Consider the following 16978-nt stretch of genomic DNA (forward strand, 5'->3'; position numbering starts at 1 on the left):
GTTGAAAACAGTCACTTTTATTGTATCTTAATTTATATCACTTATAACATATGTTAATTACATGATTTCAATTTTTCATTTATTAAAATATTTTTTTATAAATTTTATAAATTATTTTTAAGATCAACTATACCAGAAGACTTACTTGTAAGTCGTCCAGTCGTCTAGAAGACTTACTTGTAAGTCATTTAGTCGTCTAGAAGACTTACTTGTAAGTCGTCCAGACCCTAAATTTAACCCGTAAACTAAATTGATTAAAATTAACTAACTAAATAAGTTATAAAATCAAATTAAACTTGCTTAGTGTTTACTATACACATAAATAAACACATTCGGGTAAATTTCATATTTTTCAAAAATACTTTTATGCTTTCCAAAATCTAACCATAAGAACACATACAATACTACAACATATATTGGCAAAACCTAAACTAAAGAATATCATGACTCACTATTTTCACTCATCTATGTTGAAAACAATTCACTTTTGTTATATTTTAATTTATAACACTTTTAACATATCTTAATTACATGCTTTCAATTTTTCACTTATCAAATTTTTTTAAAAAAATTTATAAACTATTTTTAAGATTAACTATACTGGACGACTTTCAAGTAATTCATCTGGACGACTTACTTGAAAGTCGTCTGGCCAGAAGACTTATTGGGGTTAAAAACGTAAAAAAAACTGTTTTTTTTTTGTTTGGTCATAAGGGGTTGGTTGTAATTTCAATAGTCTTTTAAATTACTTCTGCATTTGATTCAAATTTGGGTATACTTTTGCATTTGAAATCAAGTTGTGAGTTATATTTGGTAATTTTCCCTAAAATTTATTAAACAAACAAATACTCACAACGTAGCATTTCTTAGTATAAATATTAAAAATGAAAAATAAGTTAATGAAATTTATACCACACGTTATACTTCAATAATTTATATTGTTCAAATATTCTGGTTATTAAGCTTGTTTATAAATAAATTTAGAATTGACATTTAGTTTGTTAATGACACGGAAAGATTTGAATTAATCCAGATAGTGACTCGTTATACGTAATGATCTTTTTAATTAACATATGATGTTAATTTAGTTACATTACACTCTATAATAAAATGAAATATGTAAGAAAACCAGGATAAATATAAAACGTTCGTTTATGATATACATTTCTTATGAGAAACTGATGCATATATATAGTATACTGAAAACCATGTTAATTTAGATAAGCTAATATTATTGCATATCTAGCACAATAGTATTTTAGTGACAATGGGTCATAAATCACAAAATACTAATGATGTGTTCGAAAAACACTGGAAAACATAGTTTCAAAAAAAAAAAACACTGGAAAACATTCCAAAAATAAAACTCCACATTCGTGCTTTAATTTGTCAATTGATAAGCTAAATTTCAATTGGCTAGTTGATTCAAATTGATAATCGCAAAAAGGAAAAAAACGTTACTGTTTATATATCCCTCCCTCGTATAAATTCTTTTTTTTTTGGTAAAATCTCGTATAAATTCTTGTAGAGTAGAGGTGTGGTCGAGGAAATAAACGGGTCCATGTTGGCCGAAAACACCAACCCTAGATAAAAAGAGACAGAGATGTAACCTCGTGTGGGATGGACCCAGTGAGAAATCTTGTTCGGTGTTTCACCCGTGTGTCTTCTATAGTATTAAATGCGTGAACTATTGGATGATGTGGATAGTGAGTGCCTTTGATCGCCTTGAACCCGCAACATCTTCCCATCCTAACCGTGAATTCTTTCCTTTTTAACAAGAACTAAATAAAGTAGTCAATTAATCAAGTTATGTTCTAGCCTAGATTGTGAAGATAAGTACTTTGTCTAGATTATAAAGCTTTAGTTTGAAGTTCTAGGATCTGGTTCTTGAATTACGTTCGCTGAACTACTAAATTTGATTTGATGAAAGAAAAATAAAAGTGGCAAGAAGAATAATGTCCACGGTTTTATAATTTGTGCTTTAACTACTTCTTCTAATGTTGAATCAAATGAATGCGCGATGTTTGATAACACTGGTCCTAATTAAATCCAATAGTCCTAAGTCCGGACGGACTGACTAACAAGATTACAAATAAAGAGTGGTATGAGAATAATGACGCCCTATCGTTTATGTTATGCTTGCCAGGCCATTCGTTATACTACCAGCTGTTAGTATGAGAATAAGTATGCTTTATCGTATTTCTGTTATGCTCACCATTTGTTCAATTGCCAATTGTTAGTGTTTTTACTCTTACAAATGTGTAAATTTTCCATTATATAACTCCTTATTTATATACAAAAAGTAACACGACTTTCTGACGTCCATATCCGTGGATTTCATGTTCCAACTCTTTTTCAGACGACGTTTGGTATTTGATTCAACTTCCATACAACATATATAATGCCATACTTTTCTTTCCAATTAGTCTATCCACACCAGCATCTCTCATTTATGTGGGATCCACAGAAATAAACTTGTTGTCTAATAATCACGTTTTGTGTCTTTATCTCATTCTTTTGTTTATTAAATTTTGGTCTTATAACTTATTTTAACAGCCAAATAGCAAACCCAGTTTATCATCATACTGTGAAGTGAGACTGAAGCCCATTTGAAGCTTTCGTCAACCCAACATAAACATGTGTCTACTTTTCGTCTTCCTTGGGACCTAGGATTCCTACACTCCGTCGATTAAGTAACACCCTTATTTTGGGAGTCGATAAGTTGAACCTCCGTCTCAACTCCTGTAATTTATGTAACTCTGAACTCTCTATACCTTTTCATCAATATCCATGGAACTCTTTATAACACCCAATCCTTCGTTCTCCCCTTCTTTACTCATACCATCAAAAGTCAAAACCCCAAGCGTTTTATTTAATCAGATTATCTAACACACACTCGGCCTTCAGCAGGTAACATGTATCTGAACTCCACACTGCCACCAAATTTTATCTTGACACCGCCATTTCTGCCATCAAAGTGTTCACAAGCAGGTCCATAGCAATTCTCATACAAAACCAGTTAACTCTTTCATAAATGTGTGAATACTATTATGTGACTTAAAAATTGTCCCACCTAATGTGTACTATGTTATCTCCGTAAAGTCCTAGGAAGCTGATTTTCTCTAGCAAAATGGTGGTCTTACGTCTCTTGCACTGGTGGCATTAGGAAGTTGGACAAATCCGGTGGTACTTTTCTCCGGTGCAGTAGATGTGTTTCACCAAACATCACCGGGGTGATCAGGTACAAAATAGTGATACTATATCATAGCTTAAGCAATACAAAATAGTGATACTATATTATAGCTTAAGCAATACTAGGTTCTGTTGACGATGGCCAAGAAATGAATAAGAAAAATTAACTTACCAAGAAAGATGCAGCCATAATGGCTCTTGAGGAGGTTAGCTTCCACCCCAGCTCTCCCTTCATCTTAAGTTTTTAAATGTCCATGGTTACAATAATTGGCACACGAAGCTTTAACCAATTACATGTTACTGGCGGGGAAGGATCTGAGCTACCAAGAGGCCTAGAAAAACTAGCTGGCAAGCAATGCGTCTTTCAAATTCGGGTCACACCATACAGTTTCACCCCCAACCACCGTACTTTCACCGTCTCTGCAATCACTAAAGATGGTTCCTCAACACTCTGTCAGAGGTGGTCAACTAATTTTTATTTGATTTTCCTATGTGTTGCTCTAAAATAACATACATGTCAACTATCTTCGGATTTTTCCTTTTTGAATTTATCTGCAAACTATCTTCGGATCTCCTCCCCCTATGAGATACATTTACTTTGATTAAAAAAGGAAACGTTGATGGGTATTTGCATATTTGGAAAGAACAAAACTTAGGTTCACCCCCTGTGGTGAACCTCTACATTCACCCACCAATAGGAATTAGTTAATTGAGATTTGATATCTCTTAAAAAAGGAAACCAAGTAATAATGATTTAATGAAATAAAATTATGTTTTTAGATAAATAAAAAATAGTAGCAATCATCAAAAAAATACATTCTTTTTAATATTGATAAATCCGTCAGAAAATACTAAACCCTAAATCCTAAATTATAAACCCTAAACCCTAAGTTCTAAATACTAAACCCTAAACCCTTAGGGAAAGCCTGAACCCTTAGGCAAATCCTATACCCTAAACCCTTAAATTTAAACCAAACGTTAAATCATAAACTAAATCTTAATCCCTAAACCCTAAATCATAACTTCTAATACTAAACCTTAAATCCTAAATTCCAAAATGGTTTATGGTTTAGGATTAAGAGTATATGATTTAATATTTGTCAAAGAGTTTAGGGTTTAGGGTTTAGGGTTTCGTGTTTAGAATTTAGGGTTTAATATTATGGTTTATGATTAAGGGTTTAGGGTTTAAGATTAACGATTTAGGGTATAGGATTTGCCCAAGGGTTCATGCTTTCCCTAAGGGTTTAGGGTTTAGTATTTAGAATTTAGGGTTTAGTATTTAGAATTTAGAGTTTAGGGTAGTATTTTTGACGGATTTATCAATACTAAAAAAAATATTTTTATAATTGCTACTATTTTTTATTTATCTAAAAACATAATTTTATTTCATTAAATTCTTATTATTTAGTTTCCTTTTTTAAGATATATCAAATCTCAATTAACTAATTTCTATTGGTGGGTGAATGTAGAGATTCACCTTAGGGGGTGAAGGTAAGTTTTGTTCATTTGGAAAACAAACCTCTGCTTTACTTCATACATGAATACATTATACATATTCACATAATTACACGGCGTCGGTGTATACTTAAAACAATGCATCACCTTCTAAAATTATGATAATCTGATGTGGAGTCATAAAACATGGCGGTTATGACCCGGCTTGAAGCATTGCCTCAAGACATGCTAGGAGAAATCACTAGAGTAAACATCATCACTTCATGCAAGGAACTACACATCTCCTCTGATGACTATCGTGTCTCCAAGCAACTAAACCTATCACCAAGGCAAGGACACCCATGTTGACATCGCTTCAATCAAAGTAATGAAGTCAGTGATTTTTGTATAAGAGTCAGGCAGTGTCAACAACATAATAAAAACCACATACATATTCTTAACGGAATTCACAGGGAGAAACAGACAATATGACACTGATAGCTTGGAACAAGTAGAAACAACGGGTCCTCTTTAGTTACCTTTTTCATGGGGCATGGGTTGCGTCCTTATGTGCCAACTGCCAAGCGCTTAAGCTTTTAACTTTCATTTTCCATACTTTATTGATAGCTTGGTCTTCTAAACTTACGACCCAGAGCCACTAACTTTTTATCTTGCTAAAAAGGCTTATCAATATAGACACACGAACAAAAAAAGAAAACAATGGCACTAACTAATCAAATGCAACATAAGACCACAATCCCAGCAAAAAAACCATATATACCATTGACATACACTCCTCAGCACAGAACAACCACAAACATTTAATAAACCATATATACCATTGACTTTCAGAGGCCATATAAATTAACCAAACCCCGCGCTTGCGCAAAATCTCCCCCCTAGTGCATACTAAGATATACACCGTTCACGGGATAAAATTATATATACAAATTATTTTAACATATATTATTTACTTTGTATTCATTTACATAGTACGAAATAATAAATATATTTAATAATTGAGAATTGAGTAGGTATTATGTATATAATTAAATTAGAGTCAGCACATAAAACAAAACAATCATTTTTGTTTATTTACAATAATTTTTATTGGTAACTAAATCAAAATAATCATTTTTATTTATTTATATAGTATAAAATAAAATTTAAATGTTATTGACACATATACCTACACCAAAAATTAAACCATTAATCAAAAATATTCAAGTTAAGATTTTTAATAGTTATAATAATTTATAATAATTTTAAAATTTAATGGAAATTTTGGAATTAAAATATTAAGACCTCAATACTTTTTCTATGAAAATTTCTAAATTAACATATTTATGTTTTTATATGGTATATAGTTTAATTTAAGGATGATATAGAAATATTTATTCATATGATATTATGATAATTTGTATCTTGATATAACAAAAATGTTAAATCATTGTTCACAAAGATTTTAATGTGAAAATTTTAAAATTTAGTAATTTATAGTCATTTTTAAAAAAAATCAAAATATAAGATATACTATTAATTCCATGGCGTTGGTGTTTTACATATGGTTTTTGGAAAGATAATGATTTTTTTTCCAGGACAATGGTGATATAGTACTCTATAAGGCTTTTCTGGTTTAATGAGAGCAATAAATGTCAGGGTTAGTCTTTTTCCTCTTCACTTAGAGATGGAAGCTTTACTTTGGACAATGGAATTTATGAGAAATTTGCGTTAGTTTTGGGTTACATTTGTAACAGATTATTCACAATTAGTGAAGATGGTTTCAGAACCAGAAGAATGACCTATTTTTAGAAGTTATTTGGAAGATATCAAGATCTTGCAAGAAAGTTTTCTCACCTCAAATATTATTCATGTATCACAAACGCAGAATTTGAAGACGGATAGTCTAGCACAAAGTATCAGGAAACAACGTACCTTTGTCGGGATGCAGAGCTACTAGTATGGTTTTCATAGTCAATATGAATATGTATGAGTTGATGACAAAAAAAAGATATAAGAAAAAATCTAATATTTTTATCTGGTTAATGTATTGTTTAAATTTTTAATAGTATAAAAATTAAATAAAAATGATGAAAGATACAAAATTGTTATCAAATCTTTATTATTTAAAATCATTAATTACCATATATGTGTTAATCATATTAGGTAATTCCGTATTTTTTATTTAAAAAAGAATGAAAAATATTTTTATGCACTGCTAATCAATTTAATAATTAGTTTAATAAAAAATATAATATAGATTTAGATATATCAATCTATTTTCTAAAGATTCTAAGAATCATCCTAGTAATGATCTCAAATGTTATAATATTTCTAAATTAATATATCATAGATATTATGCAGATAATTATCGATGTTACATTTGTGACTCATTGGAAAAATGTATCACCTAACTTTATATTTATAGAAGTAAAAGATTAGTATTATCACAATATATGATATGTATCTTCCAGTGACATAAGTATTAGCTGTGATATTTATCTATATGTATCTTTCAAAAAATTTAAGCACTATAAACACCCTCTTCATACCAATTAGCACACCACACCATTAGTTATTCTTTACACATTTAACTTCCACACAAATCATGAGCAATCTAAAAGGAACAAGCAGGATTATGGTAGTTGCAATACTCATGGCAGCATGTGTGTTTATGAACAGCAGCATAGCGGCTGGAAGATTTATTGGATATCCACCAATACGTCGTGGTGATAGTCCTCCTGGCTGTGATCCTAAATATCCTGGCACATGTAAACCACCACAACCGGTAAATCCGTACAAACCAGGATGTGGGGGAAGATGTAGACGCCCGCCACTTCCTCGAACAATCAATATCTAATTGTATTAGATGATTGTATCTCTAAATCTACAAAACAAAAACACATCGATAGATTCGTGTAACTCGATCAATCAATAAAACTAATCTTATATCAATGGTTTTTGTTGTTTATTATTTCAGTCTATACATATGTCTATCGTTGATAAAAATGAACTTAACTGATGATAAATTTTTATCTTCATCGTCATATAGTTTGCATAAACTATACTGATTTTTTATTTCAGTTTTTCTTAATAAGCAACCTAGAATAATATATGGCTTGACTTATTGGTCCCAAAAGAATGTTGAAGAAATCATTAGATGGTTATTCAGACATTTAATATGGATTTTTGATTAGGTGGACATCTAATTTGATTTTCTAAAATCCTTTCAGACCGATATATTTAAAAATTATAAATTTGATTTGCGGATTAAAAATACGTGTCGCGTAAACCGATTTTAGAACAAGAAAATTAAACATTAGTCTAAAAGTTAAAACTAAACCTTCTTTATAAAAAGTTGGTGGTGAAAATAGTAGTAATTTTAATATACTGATATCCTAATTAAATCCAATGGTCTTTTAAGCCTGGACGGACTAACTAATTAACAAAATTACAAAAAATAATGGTATGAGAATAATTATGCTTTATCGTATTTTTGTTATGCTTTCATTTGTTATATTGCCAATTTTTAGTGTTGTTACTCTTACAAACATGTAAAATTTCCATTATATAACTCCTTAACTATATACAAAAGTAACGTTTTTGACGTCTATTTCCGTGGGTTCCATAATCCAACTCTATTCAGACGAGGGGTTTGGTATGTATTCATTTCATACAGCCAATGTATATTGATAGCTAATATCATGCAGATAACTATTAATGTTTGATTTGTGACTCATCATGGGAAAGGTGCATGTATCACTCAATATAGAAGTAAAAGATTAGTATTATCACAATATATGGATTGTATCTTCCAATGACACAAGTATAAGCTGTAATATTTACCTACATGTATCTTTCAAAAAATTTAAGCACTATTAGCACACCACCATTAGCTATTATTTATACATTTAATTTTCACACAAATCGTGAGCAATCTAAAAGGAACAAGTATGGTTATGGTCGTTGTAACATTCATAACAGCATGTGTGTCTATGATCAGCAATATAGCGGCTGGAAAATTTATTGGATATCCACCAATACCTCGTGGCATATTCCTTCCGGCTGTGATCCTATATTCTCTGGCTCATGTCCACCCCCGCAGCCAGTAAATCCATACAAACTGTAATGTAGTAGCGAGGCAAGATGTAAACGTGTCTTGCTTGTCCGTCCAATAATCAATATGTAGTTTGTGTTGGACATACAATCTACAAAAACAAAATACACATCAATAAATTCATGTAACTGCATCGATCAATGAAATAAAGTTTATAATCGATGGTTTTGCCTGTTTGTTACTTCAGTCTATATACATGACGATAAAAATGAATTAACTGATGATAAATGTTGATCTTCATTGCCACATAGATTGCATAAATAGTTTGACTTATTGGTCTCGAACAATGTTCAAGAAATATTAAACATTAGTTTATAGAGTTAATTAGGTAAAAAACCTGAAACAATATGGAAATTGGGAAAGTAACTAAAACAGTACAAATATAAGAGGTCGAATACTCTAATATCTAGGAGTTAATGTGTATATTACTATTTATGGGATATTATTTGGATAAGAGGTACAAATTCTCTAGTTTACATGGAGTCTAAACTGATTTTTAGAGAATTGGCCTTTCGAATTCTAAGAATATATAATCAGGGGAAATTAGGTCAAATAGCTAAAAAGAAACAAAATTAAAATCTAACCAAAATCCCCCTTTTTCTCTACTCTCTCCAGAGCCGGTGTTGATCCCATACATAAGAAACATTTGTATGGGGCCTATCTTTTTTTACAGTTGTTTAGGTTCACTTTTTATACTTGTTAACTTTCTAAAAAACCCAAACAAATGTAAAGTGGGTGGAGTTTATCTCAGATGCCAACAAAAATAATCGTGAACAACTTTTTTGGCTTAGCTTTATAAAAAAAGAATGAAAATATTATGATAACTAACTAAGCAGTAGTTGGGCAAGTCGCTGAAAAAAAAAAGTCGGGCAAGTCTTTGCATTTGAAACACAACCGCCATCATTATAAGTAACGAAACAAAGGAACTGAAGAACTGAAACTACAAAACCTGGATATTTTTCTTATCTACAATTAACAAAGATTAAGTGATTTGGTCATGCTATTGATTGGAAAAAACTTTCACATTTTTAATCGATTCATGATTTTTTAAAAAGAGTGCATGAAAAATGACTTTTAAAAATTGATAGATTACCATTATCTTCAACATTAATATAGTTACAAACTTTGTTTTTTAGCAAAAAATGTATTATTTAGGGCCTCGTTTTTTTGTTTCGTATTGGACCGTGTATATCTCAGAACCGGCACTGACTCTCTCTCCCAAAATCTAATTTCTCCTTTTTTGGTTATTTAGAAAAATAATCCTATAATCAAACATTAGTTTAATATAATAACTAAACCGTTTTTTTGAAAAATTGGTGGTGAAAAGATTACCAAAAAAAAAATTGGTGGTGAAAATAGTAGTTTTTGTCTGAGCAACCGTAGTGATTTTACTATATTGCGACTTCCACATCCTGCTTACGTGGAACAAGTAGGACCCATACGGAAAATATATTTTCTTGTTTGCTTAAATTCCACAAAAAAATCGTTATTTTTTTTTCTTTTCATCTTCTTCTTCAATCTACACCCTCTCTCTCTCTCTCCTCTTGTCCGAATCAAATCCGGTTGCTGGAAAAGGTAAAAACTTTGAGCGAGATTCGTCGAGGAGCACCGAAGGGTGAAAAACCCTGATTCTCGAAATCGCGAATCACCCAAGGCGGTGGGAGATTTCGTCTTCTCTGTCCGCGATGGCGGAATTAGGGCAACAGACGGTGGATTTCTCCGCTCTCGTTGGCCGAGCCGCGGAGGAGTCATTCCTCTCCCTCACGGAGCTCGTTGAGAAGGCCAAGTCGACGGAGCTTTCCGATACTGATAAGAAGCTTAGCCTCCTCAAGTACGTCGTCAAGACTCAGCAGCGGATGCTTCGGCTCAATGCGCTCGCCAAGTGGTGTAAACAGGTTTTGTCTTTTCTCCTGCCTTGTTGAAGTTTGTTTCTTTTACTGTTTTTGAAAGTGAAAGTTGGAAGCTTTCTTGAATTGGGATTAGATACTGTGCTACATGGTTATAGGGTATTGTTTAGTCTGCTTCCAAGATCTTTGAGTTTGTGTTGATTTGATGGGGTTTTGTTGTTAACAAGTTATTTATGGGGCAGGCAAGTCCATTGATGTCTCTCAGACATATGTGTTTCTTCTCATTGCAACTGTATAAAGTTTTGTCTTTTTGATTACTCTAGCGTATTAAGTAGCTAAGTGTTTGCTAAAGTTTTCAGCTTTTCTTACTTCTCGGTACCACTATAATAAAACCCATCAAACATATATGTGTTTCTTCTCATTGCAACTGTATGAAGTTATGTCTTTTTGATTACTCTAGCGTATTAAGCAGCCTAAGTGTTTGCTAAAGTTTTCAGCTTTTTCTTAATTCTCGGAACAACTTAAATAAAAGATAATCAGACTTTTGGATGTTGTGGTTCGGCTAATTTGGATGTATAGTGTTACTTTCATTTTTAACTTCTTACCTAGTGTAGCAAAAGCTGAGCACTATGGAGTTCAGGTTTTGTATAATCAACATCACTGCTCTGTTTAGGATACGGATTAGTACATTAGAACCAGGTGATTTGTTATCGTTCGTGAATCTTGTTAGGAAATGTTAAGACTATCTTTAACTAATGTAGTAGTCTCTACTTTTAAGTTACTGAGTGAAAAATTCCATGGAACTTAAAATTTGACGCTGGTGTCTTTGAAGTTCCAAAGCATTTACTTTAGATCAACGTTCCATTAATACTTCATATGATTATTGATTGCTTGTTTGTGTTTACTATTGTAAGGAGCAAGTAATCAGAAATTTGCTAAGCCGCTTATTCACCTTTTTTCATACCTCTTTGGTTGCAGGTTCCTCTAATAAACCGCTTGCAAGACGTCGGGAGCACACTATCATCTCACGATATATGCTTTACACAAGCTGCGGATTCACTCTTCTTTATGCACGAAGGTCTACAGCAAGCTCGCGCTCCCGTCTACGATGTCCCCTCTGCAATCGAGGTTCTGCTGACGGGTTCTTATCAGCGCCTGCCAAAGTGCATAGACGACGTGGGGATGCAGTGCTCCTTGGATGAGGTTCAACAGAAGCCAGCACTGAGAAAGCTTGAGGTCCTCGTACGTTCCAAACTACTCGAGATCACACTTCCAAAGGAAATAACAGAGGTGAAAGTCTCTAAAGGCACAGTCACCTTATCCGTGGAGGGGGAGTTCAAGGTTCTCGTTACTCTTGGTTACAGAGGACACCTGTCCATGTGGAGGATACTGCATTTGGATCTGCTCGTTGGTGAAAGAAGCGGTCCGATTAAGCTCGAAGTGACAAGAAGGCATATCCTTGGTGATGATTTAGAGCGTAGAATGTCAGTGGCAGACAATCCGTTCACGATATTATACGCGGTGCTCCACGAGCTCTGCGTTGCCATTGTCATGGACACGGTCATAAGACAGGTCCGAACTCTTCTTCACGGGAGATGGAAAGATGCGATTCGCTTCGACTTAATCTCTGACACTGGCACCACCGCACCAGCAAACCAAGAAGGAGAGGCAGATTCCGTTAGTCTTAAAACACCAGGAGTGAAACTAATGTACTGGCTAGATTCTGACAAAAGTGCAGGCCCGTTCGTTAAAATCGAACCAGGGTCGGATCTCCAGATTAAGTGTTCTCACAGCACGTTTGTGATCGACCCGCTGACCGGCAAGGAAGCTGAGTTTTCTCTGGATCAGAGCTGCATCGACGTGGAGAAGCTCCTGCTTAAAGCTATATGCTGTAACAGATATACCCGTCTTCTTGAGATTCAGAAAGAGCTTTTGAGGAATGACCGTATCTGTCGAGCTCCCAGTGATGTCACCCTGCAGGCCTTCCTGGATGAGCCTGGTAGCGAGGTAAGAATTATAAGAGTTGTTTTTACTATAATCTTGGATGTTACCATAATATTTATTTTAATTGGGTCATCATTCTTTCCTCTTTTCTTTTAGGGAGGTAACATGGTAGACTCTAAGCAACAAGTAGAGCCAGAGGTATTACGTGTCCGAGCCTATGGATCATCATTCTTCACACTCGGGATCAATATAAGGTATATAATACTTGCATATATATATTGAGAGAGAGAGATATTATCATACCCTGGCATTTCTCATTTTATATTAATGATTGCAGGACCGGTAGGTTTCTTCTTCAGTCATCCAAGAGTGTCTTGACCCCTTCCATCTTGGTGGAATTTGAAGATGCGTTAAATCAAGGAAGTCTATCTGCAGTTGATGCATTTATCAACTTGAGAAGCAAAAGCATTTTGCATTTTTTTGCCGCCATTGGCAAATTTTTGGGTCTTGAGGTTAGTAAATCGTGTGCCCTCCTCATCTTGTTGTTCAAGTTCAGTTTTGGAGCTGGAAGTGTTGACTTTTTTTTTTTTTGGTTTAATGCAGGTCTATGAACATGGTTTTGGTGTAAACAAAGCCCCCAAGAACCTCTCGGATGGGTCAAGCATTCTAGCTTTGGGATTCCCTGACTGCGAAAGCTCTCACCTCTTGCTCATGGAGCTCGAAAAGGACTTCACGCCGTTGTTCAAATTAGTGGAAACTCAAACGGATGGTTCGGGAAAACCTCAGTTTCTCAATGATCTCAGCAATGTTTTGCGTGTTAAGAAAATTGATATTGGGCAGATACGGATTCTTGAAGATGATCTTAACTTGATTACATCCGATGTATCTAGATTCGTTTCTTCCTTCTCAGATGCTGAGAGCTTAAATCAAGCATCTGGGAACCGTCATCCTCCTGGATTAGTTGACGAATCTTTGGAAGAAACGAGTGGAGGAGGCCAGTTGAGTTTCTCTAGCATCGTAGATGAAGTGTTTGGACATCAGAAAATGACATCCGCTCTTGTTTCAAGTGATGGCCTCGGAAAAGCTCCGTTGTTGACTAGCTATCAATCGGATTCCTTCTACAGTATGCATGCCCCTTCTTTACAACCTAGCTCTTTTAATTTGTTGCCGTCTCCCCCTGGGAAGGGTCCAGCTACGAAGAAGATAGCTAGTAGCTCTAACTCTAACAAGGAGTTGTCCATGATATTGTCTCCATCATCCCTAACTGCTGGCAACGGAGTCACTGAGTCAGGCAGTAGAATGGCCAGTGAATCCTCGTTGTCACCTCTTCCAGCTGATCTTGCAATTACCTCTGATGGTCCTTTACTGAGAAAAGACCAGAAGTCCCGGAAACGCTCAGCTTCAGATTTGCTAAGATTCATCCCATCTCTCCAGGGAGTGGAATGTGTTACTCATCCGAATAAGAGAAGTAAAACCTCTGAGTTGGTGCAGAGTGAATTAGTGAAGAGTTGGAGCCCTGCATCACAAGCCGTGGTAACATCAACAAAAACTATTGGATGCAGCTATGGGGATCTCATAGCTGAAGCAAACAAGGGTAATGCACCTTCAAGCGTTTTTGTCTATGCTCTTCTCCATGTGGTCAGGCATTCTACGTTGTCCATAAAGCATGCCAAACTAACTAGTCAGATGGAGGCACTGGACATCCAATACGTGGAGGAAATGGGACTCAGAGATTCGTTTTCGGATATATGGTTCCGGCTTCCGTTTGCTCAAAACGATTCCTGGCAGCATATATGCTTGCAGCTCGGTAGACCTGGGAGCATGTGTTGGGATGTGAAAATAAACGACCAGCATTTCAGGGATCTCTGGGAACTTCAGAAGGGAAGTAAATCCACACCGTGGGGGTCTGGAGTTCACATTGCGAATTCATCTGACGTTGATTCCCATATCCGTTATGATCCTGAAGGCGTTGTTCTGACCTATCAATCCGTGGAAGCAGATAGTATCAAGAAGCTTGTGGCCGATATACAGAGGCTTTCGAATGCTAGAAGGTTCTCCCTTGGCATGCGGAAACTACTTGGCATAAAGCCGGACGAAAAAACAGAAGAGGCTGGTGCTAGTGCCACTATTAAAGGACCTGCTGGAGGGAAAGGTAGTGGTGAGACGGTTGATAGATGGAGGGCTTTCAAGATTGAGGCAGTAGGATTAACGAGCCTGTGGTTTAGCTTTGGTTCAGGCATTTTGGCTCGTTTTGTTGTCGAGTGGGAATCAGGTAAAGATGAATGCACCATGCACGTCTCTCCTGACCAACACTGGCCACACACTAAGGTGAGAGTTGTTCATGGGAATGAATCATTTTTTGCTCTTAAGAGATGTATATATGAATTTCCTAATTTGTGTTATTCTTGTACAGTTCTTGGAGGATTTCATAAATGGTGCTGAGGTAGAATCTCTTCTGGATTGCATTCGCCTCACTGCTGGGCCTTTGACTGCGTTAGCTGCCGCTACTCGCCCTGCCCGAGCTAGTACAGCCACTGGCGTGCCTGTGGTACCTGCTACAGCGACTCCAAGACAATCAAATCAGATGCAACAAACTCAAGGAAGCATTGCCGCTTCAACACTAGCAGCTCCTAGTGCTGTTGGCCAGTCTGCCTCAGCAGCTTCAGGGAATGCTGTTGCTTCTCCTGCTCCAAGTCCACTTGGAGTTGCAATGCTAGCAGCAGCCGCAGGGAGAAGCGGACCTGGAATCGTTCCAAGCTCTCTCTTACCCATTGATGTCTCTGTAGTACTCCGTGGACCCTACTGGATAAGGATCATATACCGCAAACGTTTTGCGGTGGACATGAGATGCTTTGCTGGAGATCAAGTGTGGTTGCAACCAGCAACTCCACCCAAGGGCGGTGCTTCTATTGGAGGCTCCTTGCCATGTCCCCAGTTCAGACCTTTCATCATGGAGCATGTCGCTCAAGAACTAAACGGTTTAGAACCGAATTTGACAGGAGGTAGCCAAGGAGCAACAAATCCAAACAGTGCAAACCCAAGTGGTAGCAGAGTTAACTTCTCCCCTTCTAGTGCAATGTCAAGAGCCGCGATGAGTCGTGTAACCAGTGTTGCTTCAGGATCTTTAGTGGTTGGCTCAGGGTTGTCTGTACGTAGACCACCAGGCGGTGGTGTGCCAGCACATGTAAGAGGCGAATTAAACACAGCAATTATCGGTTTAGGTGATGATGGTGGCTATGGTGGAGGATGGGTTCCTCTTGTGGCTCTTAAAAAAGTTTTGCGTGGTATCCTTAAATATCTTGGAGTACTGTGGCTGTTTGCTCAGCTACCAGATCTCTTAAGAGAAATCTTAGGTTCAATCTTGAAGGAGAACGAAGGCGCTCTCTTGAATCTAGACCAAGAACAACCAGCGTTACGCTTCTTTGTCGGGTATAATCTAAACCAAGAACTTAGACGAATCACACCGTGTGTTTATACATCAATCTGTTTATGCTATAACCTTAGTTGCTCTTTTCTTTTGTAGTGGCTATGTATTTGCGGTGAGTGTCCATAGAGTTCAGCTTCTTCTTCAAGTCCTTAGCGTGAGGAGATTCCATCACGGGCAGCCACAGCAGCAAAACGGTTCATCAGCTCAAGAGGAATTAACCCAAACTGAAATTGGAGAAATCTGTGACTATTTCAGCAGACGCGTTGCGTCAGAGCCTTACGATGCTTCAAGAGTTGCCTCGTTCATAACACTCCTCACAGTACCCATTCATGTGTTAAGAGAGTTTCTAAAACTGATCGCTTGGAAGAAAGGCTTATCGCAATCACAACAAGCTGGAGAAGTCACTCCTGCGCAGAGACCTAGAATCGAGCTATGTCTAGAGAACCATTCCGGTGCAACAGATGTAGAAAACAGCTGTGCGGCTAAAAGCAACATTCATTTCGACCGGCCTCAGAACACGGTTGACTTTGCTTTGACAGTGGTTCTTGATCCTGCGCACATACCTCACATAAACGCAGCTGGAGGAGCGGCGTGGTTGCCTTACTGTGTATCGGTTAGGTTAAGGTACACCTTTGGGGAAAACCCTAGCGTGACGTTTCTTGGGATGGAAGGAAGCCATGGAGGTCGGGCTTGTTGGCAGCGTGTTGATGATTGGGAGAAGTGTAAACAGAGAGTGAGCCGTACGGTTGAAGTCAACGGTTCTGCTGCAGGAGATGTGACTCAAGGGAAGCTCAAGTTGGTTGCTGATAGTGTCCAGAGAACATTGCATCTGTGTCTTCAAGGTCTCAGAGAAGGCAGTAGTAATAACACTCTTCAAAAGGAGTTTACCATATAGGGGAGATGAACTTTTGTCAGTTTGTTGGTTTAATGTGTACATACAATCCTTTTGGTTGTGAAATTTTGGTTGAATTTAGACAATACCATAATCAAAAATTTGCTTCAGCTTCAGAAAGACTA

The 16978-nt window shown here is 36.2% G+C and overlaps 2 protein-coding genes across 2 annotated transcripts; both read left to right on the top strand.

Moving 5' to 3' along the window:
* Positions 1-7234: 7234 nt before the first annotated feature.
* Positions 7235-7486, top strand: LOC108857892 (protein RALF-like 28). Its single transcript, XM_018631904.2, has one exon. The coding sequence runs from the start codon at positions 7235-7237 to the stop codon at positions 7484-7486; it is 252 nt and encodes an 83-aa protein (XP_018487406.1).
* Positions 7487-10249: 2763 nt separating this feature from the next.
* LOC108861816 (mediator of RNA polymerase II transcription subunit 14) lies at positions 10250-16964 on the top strand. Its single transcript, XM_018635773.2, has 7 exons — positions 10250-10638; positions 11569-12597; positions 12691-12788; positions 12872-13046; positions 13138-14862; positions 14948-15963; positions 16058-16964. Exons 1-7 carry the CDS (start codon positions 10429-10431, stop codon positions 16854-16856), a joined length of 5052 nt encoding a protein of 1683 aa, XP_018491275.2. The 5' UTR covers positions 10250-10428; the 3' UTR covers positions 16857-16964.
* The last annotated feature ends 14 nt before the right edge of the window (positions 16965-16978 follow it).

The sequence above is a fragment of the Raphanus sativus genome, chromosome 5, assembly GCF_000801105.2.
Source record: "Raphanus sativus cultivar WK10039 chromosome 5, ASM80110v3, whole genome shotgun sequence".
NCBI lineage: Eukaryota > Viridiplantae > Streptophyta > Magnoliopsida > Brassicales > Brassicaceae > Raphanus > Raphanus sativus.